The sequence below is a fragment of the Ambystoma mexicanum genome, chromosome 3q (assembly GCF_040938575.1).
Source record: "Ambystoma mexicanum isolate Mex_15411 chromosome 3q, UKY_AmexF1_1, whole genome shotgun sequence".
Taxonomy (NCBI): domain Eukaryota; kingdom Metazoa; phylum Chordata; class Amphibia; order Caudata; family Ambystomatidae; genus Ambystoma; species Ambystoma mexicanum.
Genome location: NC_090926.1, coordinates 533,633,042 through 533,649,980, shown reverse-complemented (window position 1 = coordinate 533,649,980; position 16,939 = coordinate 533,633,042). Strand labels below are relative to the sequence as shown.

The 16,939-nt window shown below is 46.0% G+C and overlaps 1 protein-coding gene across 1 annotated transcript in view; it reads right to left on the bottom strand.

Moving 5' to 3' along the window:
* Positions 1 to 16,939, bottom strand: part of RARS1 (arginyl-tRNA synthetase 1) — a 390,240-nt gene that overhangs the window by 242,610 nt on the left and 130,691 nt on the right. Inside the window, exon 10 of the mRNA XM_069654297.1 lies at positions 11,824 to 12,002. Within this exon, the coding sequence (XP_069510398.1) occupies positions 11,824 to 12,002 (179 nt within the window). The remainder of the gene's footprint in view (positions 1 to 11,823; positions 12,003 to 16,939) is intronic.

Genomic DNA, 16,939 nt, shown 5'->3' with positions numbered 1-16,939 from the left:
ATAAGGTGTGAGTTGTAGTTGTGTCTTGGAAGAGTCTAGGACTGGGGTAGTTTGGTTTCTTCTGTTTGTAGTGCGAGCTGATTTGTAATTTAGGACACTTTACAGCCGCTAAGGCAAGAGGGTTGGGGTTAGTGGCAGTTGGAATGGATATAAGGCCTGATAGACTAGTTCTTTTGTTTTTGAGGTCGTAGAGTCGAGTCAACCTTGCTCTAAATCGTGAGTTTCTCTCTTGCAAGTTGCAAGGTGTAGAGTTGGTGAGGGCCATTATTATGGTGATAGTTTGAATGGTCAAGGCTAGGGACCAGGGTGTGTATAAAAGGCAAGTCTTAGTAGTGCGCATGTTGGGTGGAAATAGCACCTAGGTTTGACAAACCCAGTAGGGACTAGAATGCAAATATGCTACCGCAGTGGCACCTAGATCTGGCAATCCTATTCAGGACTAGAATGCATACAGGCGCCAATTCAAATGCATAAACAAGGACATCTAGAATCAGATTTAGCAGTGAGCCAGAAAGGCGCTAATTCAAATGCATAAACAAGGACATCTAGAATCAGATTTAGCAGTGAGAGCCAGAAAGGTGCTAATTCAAATGCATAAACAAGGACATCTAGAATCAGATTTAGAAGCGAGAGCCAGAAAGGCGTTAATTCAAATGCATAAACAGACATCTAGAATCAGATGTAGCAGTGAGAGCCAGAAAGGCGCTTATTCAAATGCATAAACAAGGACATCTAGAATCAGATTTAGCAGTGAGCCAGAAAGGCGCTAATTCAAATGCATAAACAAGAAGACCCGTACCACCTTGCCCTTGAGGGACGGAAGGAAAGACTTGAGGGCCCAAAACACTGGCCATAGCTTCAGGACTTTGATATGCAATGACTTCTCCTCCGGTAGCCGCAGCCCTCTTGCGTGGAGTCCTCCGGTGTGTGCGCCCCATCCCTCCAGGGAGGAGTCTGTCATGATCGTCTCCCGATGAGGTGTGTTTTGGAGGTCCTCGCACACAGACAGTTGCGTGCAGACCCCCCACCACTGTATCGCTCGATGGAAATTCTCATAGAGAGAGAGAGATCTTGTCCTCAAAGCTTCCTGACGCATGGATCCAACGGGCGTCGAGGAACTCTTGCAGTGGCCGCATTCACAGCCTGCGCAACCGAATGAGGTATATGCATGACAACATCATGCCGAGAAGGGACTTGATGGACCTCACCCTTGCGATCTTCAGGGTCAACAGCCGTTGCACCTTGCCCAGGGTGGCCGATATCCTCTCCTCCGACGGAGACGCCAGGCATGACACTGTGTTGAATCGGGACCCCAGAAGCAGCGCATCTTGCGGTGGCACCAAGCAAGACTTTGCATAGTTCACTGAGAACCCCAGCTCCATCAGCACCTGGGCGGTTTCCGCCGTGTGAGCGCCAGGCACTTGGTGAAAACCATTGGCGCTGACTTCAATCTGAAGGGAAGGTCCTTGAACTGATAATGTTGCCCTTGAACAACGAAGCGCAGAAACTGTCCCTTTTGAATGGGGATGTGAAAGTAGGCATCCTCCAAGTCCAGCGATGATAGGAAATCCCCTTTTACCAGCTGTCCTAGCGCGTGCTGAAGGGGGACCATCCAGAACTTCTGGGATCTGATGTACTTGTTCAGGCGGCGGAGGTCCAGAATGGGTCTCCAACCTCCCGTCTTCTTCTTGACAAGGAAATACCGAGAGTACACTCCGGAGCCGCAGAGAATCTTTGGAACAAGCTCCATGGTGCCTTTCTTCAGCATGGCCCGCACCTCCAGCAGAAGCTGAGGGACAGGGACACGGTTTTCCTGCCTGGCCACCAGTGGTATGCGAGGACACTTCCGTTGGAACTCCAGGGTGTGTCCGTGGGCCAGAGCCTCCAGCACCCAACGGTTGGTGGAGATGGACTTCCACACGCTGATGAAGTTCACCAGCCGGCCTCCCACCAGAGTGCGTGGGTGGGGGCCAGACGACACGGGCGGTTCAATCCTGCTTTGTCACGGCGCCACCGCCTCGGGGACCTAGGCAACGACTGCGACCTCCTCGGGTCTTGCTGCGGCCACTGTAAGCCTCCAGGGCCGAACAGCGGGACGGTTGACGGTAAAACGAGCTCCCGCCGAAGCCCTTGAAGGAACCTTGGGATTTCCCTCCAGAGGTCCGAAAGGACGGCCGTCGCTGTTGCAACGTGCCCAAGGCACAAGCCGTCTCGATGTCCACCTAGATGGCCTAAAGGGACTTGTCCACGGTCTTTCCAAACAAATTATCCCCATCGAAGGGCATGTCCGATACCCTCGACTGCACCTCCTGGTGAAAGTTGGTGGCCTTCAACCATCCCAGCCGATGAAGGCAAACGCTGTTGCCCATTTGGCAGAACCCAGTGTCGGCAATGTCCGTGGCTACTGTAATGGCATGGTCCGACGACACCTCGCCCTCCTGAGAATCTCCAGCGCTTCCGATCTCTTGTCATCGGGAAGGAAGTCCAGGAGGGGAGCAATCTTAAACCAGAGCTCTGTCGCGCCATGATGGAGAGGGCGTTGGCCGTCTTGATGGGCATCGCCGACGTGATGACTCATCGTCGCATGGCGTCCAACTTCTTCCCCTCGCAGTCCGGGGGTGCGGGGGGGGGAGGAGGAGGTCGCTGACGCAGCCGAGCATGAGGATTTCTTCCTCGCCGGCGCCGAGACTACTGAATCCGGGGAAGCCTGGGACCTCAAACACTTGGGTGCAGAGTCCGGCACCCTGTACTTCTTTTCATACTGGTCCCTCTTCACCGGGGCCGAGGATGGTTCTTCATAAGGGACAGTCCCTCATCCCAAATGTCATCCAACAGAGGAATCGACAGCAGTGTCCTCTTTGCCTCGCGGCGCTGGTACAGGAACCCCTCTTCTTTTCTTCGGGGGTCAGCTGAAACAGGTCTAAGGCCCTAGAGATCAAGGCATGGAACGACGATCTCGTCAGGCAAGGAGACTCTGGGCGGCGGCGAAGGGAGGTCACCTAACCCGCCGTCATCGTCCGTGCCTGGTTTCGTATCCTCCCTCGGTGGAGGGGAGGGGGTGACGGGTGATAAGGCGGTGGCGGGTGAACTCTCCTCTTCTTGGTGGGGGGGGGGGCACCCGACTGCCCCGGTATCTACCGGTGCTGCAGGATCCTCCGTCTGCGGAAGGGGCATCCTCGTCCGAATTTCTGAACACAAGGTGTGAAATGCCTGTAGAATGTCCACCAAAATGTCAGCTGGGGATGGAGGTGGTTGCTGAGGTGGGAGCGACGGGGGCAGCGGTGTATGGACCGCCAAATATTCTACGGCCTGCTCTTCCTCGTCGGTCTCGTCGCCACTCTAGACGTCTCCCTCATCGGGATCCCTCCCGTAGGCCTTGGCCTCAACAAATTTCTTCTCCAAGATGGTCTGGAGTGTAGAAAGCTCCTCTTCGGAGGAGATGTCCATGCCCTGCAGGGCTACCATGCCCCCCCCCTTCTTCTCGACCCGGGGAGACTCGGGGGAGATGATGGGCATCACCTTCTCCGGCGTCTTCCCTTCCACGTGTGCTTGGTCTGAATGCAGGCAGTAGAGGCACACAGAGTGCCCATCGTCCAAGTAGATGTTCCGTAGGCTGCATCCTGGACAGAGGTGTTGAGTCGTCCTTCTCCTCTGCCATCTCTACGCGGGGTAGACCTTGAAGAAGCTTATGGGCTCCTCCAAGAACAGCTCGAGGAAAAATTGCCCTTGAGGGGCGCTGAGGAATCTGAAAATGGGTCCCCGCTAATCGGATGATGGATCGATGGAGCTTGAGGCTCGATTGACCGGAAAAATAGAGAACTCTTAGAATAAATAAATAAAATCGCAAAACGCAGTAAAAGTTCGCGAGCTAAGCATGACTCCCAACACTTGAACATACGGTAAAAATCTGAAGATGGCTGCCAGAGGAGGGACTTAGGTAGAGGGCAGTCATTGGCTGGGGCAGTATGGCCCATAGACAAGTGACTGGTTGTTACGAGAAAAACAGTTCAGAAGTGAAACTGAAACTCATTTTTTCTTTACTGAGGATTTCCAGCCTGACGACTGGGAATATTCATGAGTATGTGAATCCATGCCAGACCCCATGCTGGAGAACTGTAGAAGTAGTTCACGGAGCAAAGCTCGAGGACTCCCAACACTCAAACATGCGGTAATAATCTGAAGACGGCTGCCAGAGGAGGGGCCTAGGAAGAGGACGGTCATTGGCTGGGGGTTGTATGACCCTAAGTACAGTGATTGGTTCAGAGGATAAATACAGTTGGTAAGTGAACAGTTTTTTCTTTTACCGAGGATTCCCGGCCTGACAACGAGGAATATTCATGAGCATGTGAATCCATGCCAGACCACATGCATGCTGGAGAAACATATTTATACACAACAATCAATATATAATTTGTGAAATGAAAGCAGGCAAAAACTATTATTGCTGAACCCAATAAAAGGTATTCTAGCCGCTAATAATTAGCTAAAGTGTAGGAGGTAGTAGCAGTTAGATATAGATATAGTCCCTAGAAAAGGTTTAAGTTACTTACATGTAACTATTGCTCTCCAACGTTGGGTCTGACATGGATTCACATGCTCATGAATAACTAATACATAGCAATACAACATTACACAACCACGGGAGGTGGCAAGGCTCAACGGAAGCAATTACACTTCCCCCTGGAACAGACTCACCTCAAGCAAACTAGTTGCATAGCACTGTTTGGCCGACTCTGGACTACTCCCTGGAATCCCGGTCAACACAGTAGAATTTCGTGAAGGTTTGAGTGGACCTCCACGTATCAGACCTGCAGATGTCGAGCAGGGGCACACCAGACAGGAATGCTGTTGTTGCAGCAATCGCTTTGGTGGAGTGGGCTCTCGGAAGGGCTGGGCAGCGGTCCGTTAGCCAACCGATGACAGTGCTTGATGCAGCCGTAGAGCCATCTTGAAATGGAAGCCTTGGACAAGGCCTTCCCATGGTTCACAGGACCAAAGTTGATGCACAGCTGAGAAGTCTTCTGAAAACTCTTTGTGCATGTCGTAGAACTTCAGGGCATAAGCAACATCTAGCGAGTGCAAAGCCCTTTCTGCCTGCGACAAAGGTTTTGAAAAAAACACAGGTAACACCAAATGCTCATTGAGGTAGAACTCAGACCAGACGGAACCTTTGGCATGAAGGAAGGGTGTGTCCGTAGCAACACCCTCGATTTATGGAAAGTCAGGTATGGTTGTTTGCAGGATTGGGCCTAGATCTCAGACTCAGCTACCCTTCATGCAGAGGTGATGGACACCAGGAAAGCAGATTTCCACGAGAGAAACTTGAGCAGTGCCTGAGGCAGAGGCTCGAAGGGAGTCCCCATGAGCCTCGTCAGAACCACATTGACTTCCCACGCCGGGGCAGGAGCCTTCACCGGCGGGAAAGAGCTGAAAAGTCCTTTGAGAAATTCCTTGATGAGTCGGCAGAACCAAAGTGACGATCTTCCTGATGACCTAGTGTAGCAGGAGATAGCCGCCATATGTACCTTGATGGACATGTATGCCAGTCTGGCCTTAGCCAAGGATAGCAAGTACGGCAGGATCTGTGGGGCCGTGACCCTCAACGGGGTAATCTTCTGTGACCGGCACCACATAGCGAAACACTTCCACTTATGACCGTAGCACTTCAAGGTCGAACCCCTGGCTTTGGCGAAGATCAACCTGCAGTCCAAGGCAACTCATATCCTCCAAACTCTAGGGCTGCAGGAGCCAAGCCCTCAGGCTCAGCGATCCTGGGCCGTGATGCAGGATTGCGCCTCCTTCTCTGGTGAGAAGATCCGGAACCACTGGCAGCTTGACCGAGGCGACACAGGCAGGCTCAGAAGGTCCAGGTACCAAATCTGCCAAGGCCATGCTGTGGTGATGAGTATCATCCTGCGTTGACACAGTCTTGAGGGTGTTGATGACTCGTAGCAGAAGAGGGAAGGGGGGGAAACACGTATAGAAACAGCCCTTCCCACAGTAAAATGCATCCCCCAGGATCCTCGGGTTGGTGAATTCTGCTGGAAAAATGTTGGCATTTGGAGTTTGCTGCCGACACAAATAGATCGATCTAGGGCCTGCCCCACTTGACGAAGATGTGGTCCACCTGATCCTGCTGAAGTTCCCGCTTGTAGCATGAGCGCAATTCCCTGCTGAGGTAGTCTGCAATGTGTTCTTGACTCCCGCTAGGTGAAGAGGGATGAGGAACAGTCCTTGTCCGATGGCCCAGCGCCACAAGACCTGCACTTCCTCTATTTCTTCTCAAGTAACAAATACTCTATGGTCTAAACAATTTAATTTAATGTTAATTAGAAGGATTGGGGTTTTCCCATCAGACTCTAATCGTACCACGATGACCAGCACCATTGTGGATGCAAGATTGGACAACTGCAGTGCTCTTTATACTGGAGCTAAACTAGCATCTATTAATTTCCTGCAGCTCCCGCAAAATACGGCTTCTTTTATTGTTACAAATTTGCCACATCGTGTTCACATTTCTCTAGTTTTGAGATTACTGCACTGGTTTACTATAAAGGCTAGAATATCCTTCAAAACTTGCACGTAAAGCCTTTTTTGGCAAAGTTGCTCTTTATCTAAAACATCTGAAATGTCACAACTCTTCTTGTCAGCAAAGACTTTCCACCAGGCATACTATGAATGTATTAGCTTTCATCGGACCAGAACTCTTGGTTGTTTTTGGCTAGTCCGTGTTATCAACTTCGGATTATCAGATCTTTACGTCTTATGCAAACATTAAAACATTCCTGTTCTGCTCATCTTTTTAGGGCTAGCCCTTCTTGTTTGAAGTACTCTTTATTTTCCTTCTCTTTGAAGGTGTTTTTCCTCACTCTTTAGGCCCCATTCTTTTCTTTCTTGATGTTTTTCCTCTAGGATACTTTCCAGGTTGTGGCGCCACCCCTCAATCCCCCTCTCTCCCGTTGCTCCTTCTGGGGCATTGAGGTGCCTGGGGATAAAAATATATGAATCCTGGAATATCAACCACAAAAGGCAAGCAGCAGAGAGTACAGAAAACCATAATGCACCACAAAGGCTGCAAATGAAATAGTTCCTGTTCCACCCACTAAAGCGTCAACTATGCAGATCTGGGAACTACAAGTTGTTAAGGGGTTTAACTAAATAGTCAGGCATGGGTAGGTAACCATTCACACCTGACTCCACTTGACTGTGTTCAGGTATAAATGTTGTGGTGAGTCACAAAGATTTGAGTGAGCTCGGGATGCAGTCTGGTCCAGTGAAGCCCAGAAGCAGAGAGAAGCAGGAGCTTGTTTGTTTCTTTACTCGTAGCGCGTGCCAGACCCGAAGGTATCAGGACGCGGGGACAAGGATATTTTAAGCTTACAAAGTTACATAAAGTATTAGAGAGGTATTTACAAACTTACAGGTTACATATTGATATAGGGATGTTACAAGGTTACATAATGTGGCAAAGAGGAATTTACAAATGTACATGTTCCATTATAAGGTAAAAGGCATACAGGTTAAGGTATAGGGCATAGCAGGAATATAAAAAGTGATGGCAGGAGGAAGGAGGAGGAAGACGGCACACAGATGCTGGCCCTGTGTGTGGGCTGCAGCGTGGCGAAGGAGCAGTGCCTCCAGGGAGACAGAAGCACTGCCTGCATTCCGCAGGCGACCACCAGCAAAGTGTTCGTTCCCTTGGGGCCAGTGCCGACCCAAAGGGTGACTGAGCGGCAGGAGGTGAGACCTTGACCTGCATCCCACGTTGACTAAAAGGAGCCGCCTCTCTACGCAACACTGCCCGGTGAGTTTCATGAGTATTCAAGAGAATCCCTGGAGGGTTTAGATGAGAGCGGAGCGGGAGAAGGGCACGAACAAGAAAGCAGCATAGAATCAGAAAGAAACAAAAGTGTAAAAGGTAAAAGTGAAACAAAATTGAAGAGGCTGAAAGTGCAGGAAAGCAAGAAAAAAGCAAATCGGGGTGAAAAGGCGTATAAAAGTCTGATCAAAGAGAAAGATTGAGAGAAAGTGGAAAATAAACATTGAATGGCCCGTAAGAAGAGAGGGGCATGAGAAAGAGAAGAGTGCCATCGGCACCAAAGGAAAGTGCAAATGAACACGGAAGCAAAAGAGCAAGGGTGCACAGAAAAGACAGCAAATAAGTAAAGAAGGTGCAAGGGTGCACAGAAGTTAAAATAGATAAGCAAAGTGCCAGGGGCACATTAAAAAGTGTGCAAGTGTGCACAAAAAGGAAATCAGAAGAAAAAGGTAAGCAAAGAGCATCAGAAGGAAATAAAGAGGTACGTGAGAGCAAAGAGAGGGAGACGAGAGTCAGAGTGGAACACCTAGGAAAAGCAAAAAGCCTGGCGTTTTCAAAAGCCTCTGATTCTACACCATTAAAGAATGGTTTATGAATTCAAGACAGAGCTGGACTAAATCAGATGTTGTGTTTGGAAGCTGGAAAAGGCCTAGTGCTTGGGGAAGGTAGGAGATCCTGAGAGGTCAATTTAAGAAATCAAAGTACATCCCGATAAAGAACCAAGTTTTGTATTTCAAAGTTGAAAGGGGCCCGAGCGTGGGGAAGTGAACCCCGAGAGGCCTAACCAAGTCAGTGACTTGTTAAGTTTTGTTGAACTGGTAGAGGATTGCAGTGTGGGGAAGGGAACCCTGGAAAACCTGCAAAAGGAACTGTGTTCTTGTTTTTTTTCTTTTTTAATGGTGTTTTGAAACTTGATGAAGCTGAAGCTTGGGGAAGGGATCCCCAAAGAACTTAGACATTTGAAGGTAGTTGGAACAACTACAAGGGACCTGTGGAGAAGGTCTTGCGAATAGCTCTGTGGAGTGAACTTAATTGTGCGACACTGACCTAACAGCACCTGGCGAAAGACCAGTTGAAACCAATCCTGGTTCCCATTTTTGTTGCACCACTCATTTTTTATTATTGAATAGAATTCCCATCACATTTTTGTATAGAGTGAGTGCAAGCATAGGTTTCGACACAGACTTAACTTTGCACTTCTAGACAAGGACAGCCATTATAAACATCAGTTGAGGGAATTACCCCTTTAGAGTTACGGCCAGTCAGGCATTACACCAACCCAGGAACCTTAGTAAATAAAGGTTTTCAAAGGAATCCATTTGTGTCTGTATCTCCCTTGGTACCATGCCTGTCTCACACCACCCTAGGTATGACTTTAGAAGACCCACACTTGGGACACAGGGCTCCAACTCTTAGTAGAAGCCTGAACTACACATGTGTTGTTGGAAGCAATGGTTGAGCAGCCAGGAGGGAGGAAGGGCTTTGGAGTTGTCCACAGAACTTGGAGTATACACATAGGCCAAAGAAACACTACCATGCTAAAAGTTATATAAAAATAATGGTTTATTTTATATATACAAACTAAGGTAATGGAATTCTTCAGAAAGTGAAGTACTATCACACACACTAACTAACTTAAAAAGATCAATGCAATATTCACAGTAAGTAAATCACTTTCATGTTACTTGTAGAATGGCAGTGTGCAATTCAAAAAGTAAGTGAAACCTTTGTAATAACTTTTAGAATATCTGTTTCAGGTAAAAATGGATGAAACAAAACTAACAAAGCAGGCACATACTTGTAATACTTTTCACAGAACCCAAGCACTTTAGAAGTCCATCCCTATCTAGTTATGAGTGTCTCAGTCAGATTGGAGGGACAAACAGGTAAGGCACACGCTGTAGAAAGTCCAAGAGTTCCAGAGGATGTCTTCAGTAGCAAGTAACACTTTGTGTTGGCAAAAGGGTCAGGAACTTCGGAGAAGGCTCCCTGTAGGCACACAGGCTTTCAGCCTGGGTGAACATGTATGGGCATTCTTCCAAACACACCAATCAGCACTCCAGCAACACAGCAACAGCACAGCAGCAGAGGCCCACAAGGAGTTCACCAATGTTTCGGGATGATTCAATCTTCGTAAGATGATGCACTGCACAGTGGCCACAGGCCCCAGGGTATTGCCGGTTTGCCATCCCTGAAGGTCACAGGTTGTTGTGAGATGGCTCGAAATGCTGGTCATCTCAAGGCCAATTGGTACACCAGTGTAAAACGAGAGAGTCGTCCACTTCAGAGTTCTCCTGATGTTGGGAGGAAGGGATCAAACAGCAGCGTTTACTCAGAAGGCATCTCTGGTCGTCTAGTAGCAGCTGCAGACATCTTTCCTCTTCTTGCTCATTGATTCTTCATTCTTGAACCATTGGTTCCAGTGGTCAGCTGGTCTTCAGCCTCAGGATCCATTCCTCTTATGCAGGAACCCAGTTGGAACTGGTTCCAGTCAGGCACATCAGAAGGAAAAGGACAGCAGAGTTAGAGTCTTCCACGGTTTCCTATCCTCAGACATAGTGTCGCCTTGGCAGATGTCACAAAGGGATACCGCCGAAGAAATAAATTAAAACCAGGACCTCCCGCACCCTGCACAGCAGAAGGACCAAGAAGTGACAAGCCATCTTGAATTGGCCAAAAAATAACACTGTCAACATTGTGGGTCAATGGGGACCCTTCTGTGCACTTCCACGGCTGGGAGTAGAAATTGCACAAAAGTAGGTTGGATAAAACCACTGTCACCAGCCATTCAGATTGGGTTGTCACTGTAACCAAAAGGTTACAGGAGCAGTGAAAAAGGGGATACAGTGTAGCCCCTCAGCACAGCACATAAGGTGGGATGTGCTGATCTCACAATAGAAAAGATAGAAAGAATACTAAATGTCCACCTGCCCTTGGGAACATGTGTTCCCACAAGAGGAAATAACAGAAAATAAAAAAGGGAAGCCCAAGGGAGTTCTGTGTGCTGCAAATGTCAAAGACAGATGCCATAAAACTTAGAAAAAAACAGGTCTCCCAGAAAAAGGTACACAAAGAAATACAAAGTATCCCAAAGATAGAGTAAAAGAATGAGAGTGTATAAAAAGGTACCCACTCACTCAAGAGAACTGCACAAATCCAGCAAAAAGTGCTGGGGGACTCACATGTGAAGGGTATTTGACATAAAAATGAAAATCTACGCAACACGAGTTACCAAGTAAAACTGAAGCCTTTTTTCGGACTCCTCCCCAATGACTTCATTTGCTGAAACTACTGTTATGTTTATGGTCAGCTTCAACATGTTCTCCATTTTACAGTTAATATGTTATTGTATAGAACAAAGCGTTTTAAACATAAATACTAAGTATTGTACTGTATTTGTTGCATTGGCAATAGCCACATAAATAAAATGCAATTTAACTAGCATTTATTTCACAATTCACCAGAACATAATGTGGTAAAGTGAGGCACTGAACAACAAAGTGTGATAAGACCATACACATGGCATATGGGTGCTATAGAAATGGCAATTACAAGACATTAATTTTCAAAAATTACACTCATAATAATTATAGCCACAATATTTACCCAAAAAGAATTACTGGTAAGTGCATTAATCATTTAAGTGTTCATAATCACAGAAGCATTCATTAAGACTTTTGCCTTTATGACCATTGTATTTAATGAAAAACTATTTTTAAAAGAAAACAGCCAGGATGAAAGTAGAAGGCAAAGCAATAATGGATTGGCATTTCACTAGCTGCATGGTCTAGACAGTACAATATTAGTCACTCGAGTAGAACAAGTTACTCTCTTACATGGTAACTTTCTTTCGATGGGATGGTCGACGACGTATTCCATATCTATGACAGGTAATGGTTACACGTCATAGATATGGAATACGTCGGAGGACCCAATCCCCTCGAAATAAGGTTTAACAGAGCAGAACAATAGACAAAACAATGTAAAAAAATGTTTGGACTCACCTGCCCACTGTCTACCACATAGATAAGAATATCTCCTCTCTCCTCAAACAGCCGCTGCCTGATGGCTGCCAGATCAGACGTGTCATACGTGTACCCGCCATCCGATTTCACAATCGTTAGAGGAACAGTGCATCCTGGGGGAAATACAATCTTACGCCCCTCATCCATCTGGACCAATCCTACAAGTAGAGATAAGGATGTCACAGACAACAAATTAATTGGTAAAGAAAATTATTAGGTATGTAAGCGATCACTGACACAGGAGCGACATATTGGTTGGCATACACTTTTATTCATCCAAAATTAAAGGAGAAATCTAACTTTCCCCAATAATAAGAGGGGGTCCAGCCTCAACTAAAACTAAGGATTCGGTCAGGATGTCTGTCCAAAGTAAATAGTTCTTTAACTAAAGCTGGTACTGCTGTTCTTGGTCCAGGAGAATGGCTCCCTTCTCCTGGACAGTGATTCAAAGTTCCTGCGGATAAGGGAACCGTTGCCTGCGTTGAATGACTCCCTTCCACAGTAAATTAAGGATCCAAATGGAGTAACAAAGAAAGTTCCAAATTGTTCAAACCAAAGTTCCAAAGGATAAAACAAAGTTCCAATTTGATCCCTCAGGATCGAGAAAATGAATCACTCTCCTGGTTTAGCTCAGGCTTCCTCGAGTGCCAATAGAATGCCTCCCTTTTCTTGGCTTTCAACTACTTCTCAGGATACTATAGCTAGCTTAGACAAGAAGAGCGATTGTGCTTCTCCATTCTCCACAGATGCTTTACTTGAGCTACTATTTCTTATGATAGGGTTATTTTGTCAAGGTCAAATTCTGTTGTGGGTGTGGGTCCCAGAATCACGGTTAGGTAAAAACTGTGTGAGACTACGCAATACTTGGTATTAAGTAACCCACCTTTTGGTATGGTAGTGTGACTGAGCAGCCAGGCCTATCTCAAGAGGGGCAAATGTGAGCTGTAGAATTTAAATTCGTAAATACAAGTACCCAAATAACACTTATACTCAAGGTACCATTCATAAATAGCTTTTTATTTAATTAGTTTATTTGTAGAGCCCGCCAAGTACTGAGGCATCTGGGCGCTTATTTTACAGGTTACATAATTACGAACACTGATCTTACAATTTACAGTTACAAATATACAAGCAATATACAGTTGAGTTTAAACAGCGTAGAAAGTAAACAGACTTGTCAAGGCAGGGCTTGACTAGCCTAATAAATATTTACAATAGTTTAGTTATATGCTGATCAATTCATATGACAGTTACAATATATCAGTGAAAAACAGTTGAGGGTGGGCAATGTCATGATGAGTTGTTACATTCTTGCTCATGAAGCCATGACTTTTACATTTTTCCTGAACAAGTGGTAAGAAGGTTCAGATCTTAGCGTTCTGGGAAGAGCATTCCAACTTTTGGCTGGTATAACGGGCAAGCTAATCCCTCCTGCTTTTTGTCGATTGAACCTGGGGTTCTTGAGGCAGTGTGTCTGAGCGGTTCTGGTAGGACAGGCTGGTAGGTTGCGTACAAGACTGGTGGTCAGATATTTGGGTGCCAAATTGGCGAGACACTGGTGTGTGAGGGACAGGGTTTTGAGTGCAATCTTTTGCTTGACGGAAAGCCAGTTCAGGTTATATCTAATTTCAGAGATATGTTGTGATCTCTGGATATTCATAGCCGATCTTATGGCGTTTTGTATGACTTGCATCTTATTTAGGTTCCGTTGAATGGTTACTAAATAAAGTGCATTACAGCAGTCAAGCGTTGACAGGACTAACACTCTAGCTATTGTGACAGTTTGCTGTAGATATGAATGGTCTGCAGGCAGTGATTAATTTGCAAGTATAGGCAGAAGAGGAGGCAATTGCATTGGTTTGTCTTGTTATTGAGAGAACAGAATCAATGTAAATACCTAGGGTTTTTACATCCTTATAGATTGATTATATTTCCATCAATGTTGAGAGGTAATTGTTCATCTAGTTTGTTCAGGTTTGCCGGGGATCCAAGGAGGAGCAAATCTATCTTATGAAGAGAGAGTCCATGCCTAGCCATCCAAGCTTGTATAATGAGGTAGATGTCATTAAGTGTTTTGCTATCCGTAGCATAGTCACTGATGATGGGGATGAGTATCTGGGTGTCATCAGCATAATTAGTATAGGTGACACCCAGATAGTCAAGGTCATCAAACAGTGGTTTAGTGAACACCATTATACAAAGTTGGAGACACACAGGATCCTTGGGGGACACCGCAAGTGACAGGTGTTGGTTCTGCGCAGGCTGATGGAGCAAAGACCCTCAGATCTATTGTTTAGGAAAGACTGGATCCAAGCGATGGCATATACATTTATAAATAAGTAATTCGTAAAAAGAGCCAACTTGTTGAAACAATGTAAATAGGCTTTAAAATTACTTTTCAGAATCAAAACAAGTTAGTGGATAATCTTTGGATATGCTTCTCACACAATTCCTACACCCTGAGGTGACTTCAATCACAAGGACAGTAATGGCATTTATATATCACACTAGTAAACATTGCAGATGCTGAGGTTTGAAGAAAGGAAAGGATCAGGGAAGTAAAAGCGTTAGAATATTTTCTCTGTGAGGAAAACTAAATCCTCCAATGAAGTCTAGATAAGCCTTTCCCAGCAGTACCAGTATACAACAGGCTACCACGTATGAGGGACAAACAATATCACAGGCAATGGTGTTCAAAGAGTCTTCAGGGAGCCAGGACAGCCAAAGTCATTTGGAACATAGTCTATGAATCTGATGCACTTCTTAGATCAAAGTCTTGTACAAAGTTAGAGAGGTTCAATAAAATCACTGTAGGGTCACAAGCTGTAAACTTGTGGGAAGGGAGTTGGAATCAACTTGAAAAGAAGGTAAGCCAATGCAATTCCCAAGTGAGAAAAGTATGGCTGCAGGCAGTGAGGCAAGTATCAAGCCGAAACAGAAGACAAGTGGTCCAGCTGGATTCTGTCTTGCTACAGCGGTGCAGACCCTGGTTCCTGAGCCTCAGTCGAGGGGATACGCGCAAGGGCGTCTAGATGGCACCTGCGGCGGTACTTGGGAGGTCGTCGGCAGCTACACGCTCTTTTCGGTTCAGTGGCACTTCCCAGTTTCAGCGCTTTGCAAACAGATTATTTTTAAGTAAATCAATTCATTTCCCCCATTGAATTTCACGGCACAAGTTGGTTAACATTTCGAAATTAACCCCCTTGTCCCTGGTGTCTTTCTTTAATAATTACAGTCATTAAAGTGTTGCCTCAAAAGAATTAGTCTCCTTGTAACTGAAAACCGAATTTGACTGTGTATTGTGTGCATTACCCCAAAAATTCCTATTTGCATTTGTACTATTAAAACCCCAAACCGTAGACCCATTGAGAGCAATCCCTTTTGCCTACAAGTCTGTTATGTGTGTCTCTGTCCCTGTCAATAAAAAGCGATTTTCTTATGCTGAGCTGCCTGTCATTGTAATCGTGTGTAAAAAAGAATTTCCATTTGCCAATGTATCTTTCCTTTTGCATTTGCTTCCTTCCACAACCGATTTTCCTACTTTATTTCACTTGTTGCCCTGGTGTGCTGAATAGTAGTCTCTAAGCTTCTCTATCTCCTTCAGTGTAGCAACACGAATTTCCTTTAATGCTGTCCCATAGCAGTTGTGAGTAATAATCAAAATCCCATTCTGTCATTTTGCTCCAAAAACGGGTTTTCACTTTGTTTGCCAACTTCCCATCTCGGGGTGGTGGGCTGTACTCTATATCCGACTTTCTCTCTCCATCTCTACTCCAGTATATCTTGACCTAATTGTTTTGTAGAGATTAGTGCATTGTGTTAACACAACATTAGTGGCTATGGAATTGTTTGATTTTCCTTTTTCATTAAATAAAAAATTAATAAATATCTTATTGATACACACCGGCCTGATTCCTTGTCCATTGTGACCTGGGTGTTTGTGGAGGTTGGGTGCGAGACATGTTGGCGGCCTACTCAAACAGAAAAGAACCTGTGGTTTATTAAAAATGAAAAGCGCTTTATTGTACGCCACATTCATTGTCGGGGAAGGAGTCCCTGGCTGGAGTGTGCCATGTAATAAAACTTGTGAACTTAATCATACAATATTTGGATGACTGTTGTGTCGCATCTCATTTTCTTCTCCCTTACAAGGTCTTACTCATTTGATAGGTTTAAAAACATTCTCTAAGTAACTGACCAAAGCAACAATCGGTGACATCCTTTCCCCTTGCATGCAAATCTACCACCAGTCATTGTCATCGTGTGTTTTGAACTCCTCAAAAAACACTCCCAGCATCGTCGTTTTAAGTGCTTTCAGCGCCCTGTAGAACAAGATTAGATGCTTGGGTGTTTCTTTTTAATGCTTTGCTTTGCACAGTCTACAACCAGTGTTCGTTATGCCAAGGCTGTGGCTCCTCTGGGATTGGGGCCTCTGCATCTACCTTTGCCGCGTTTCTGACCCCTTTTGGGATAGTAAGTGGGACTTCCAGATGTTTGATTTGTGTTGAAGTTACCCGTGCCATAGTTGTTTTGACCAGCATGGGCTTGCCCTCGAAAGGACCGCCGAGAGTTATTACGCCTCTGGGAGGAGGGTTTCTGTGTAATTTGGTGCAAAGAACTTATAGTCTCATGCTCCTTCTTGGTTGTCTCCAGCGCTTCATCCACTGCTTTCCCGATGAGGTTAGTCTTCTCAATGGGTTTATTAATGAGGGAGGCCTGAGTCTCAGACCTAAATCCTGATGTACGCAGCCATGCGTGTCTTTTCAGTAGAGTCCCTTGTGCAAGAGACCTGCCTGCAGTTTCCGCAGTGTCCAGGGTGTTCTTCACCACATTCTAGTTAACCGATCTTCCTTCTGAAACAATGGCGCAAAGCTTTGCCCTGGGGGGTTCAGGAACCTCCTGTAGACCTTCCTGAAGCAAATTCCATTGGGCATCAGCATAGCTTGCTAATAGAGTAGTATTATTAGCAACCCGAATGGTGTATGCAGCTGCTGACGTGACACATTTGCCCAGGGCATACAACGTCTTAGACTCCTTGTCCAGTGGTGATTCTCCCGTGGCAAGGAGTACCCCTGCCATCTTTCGAGTGGTAGTC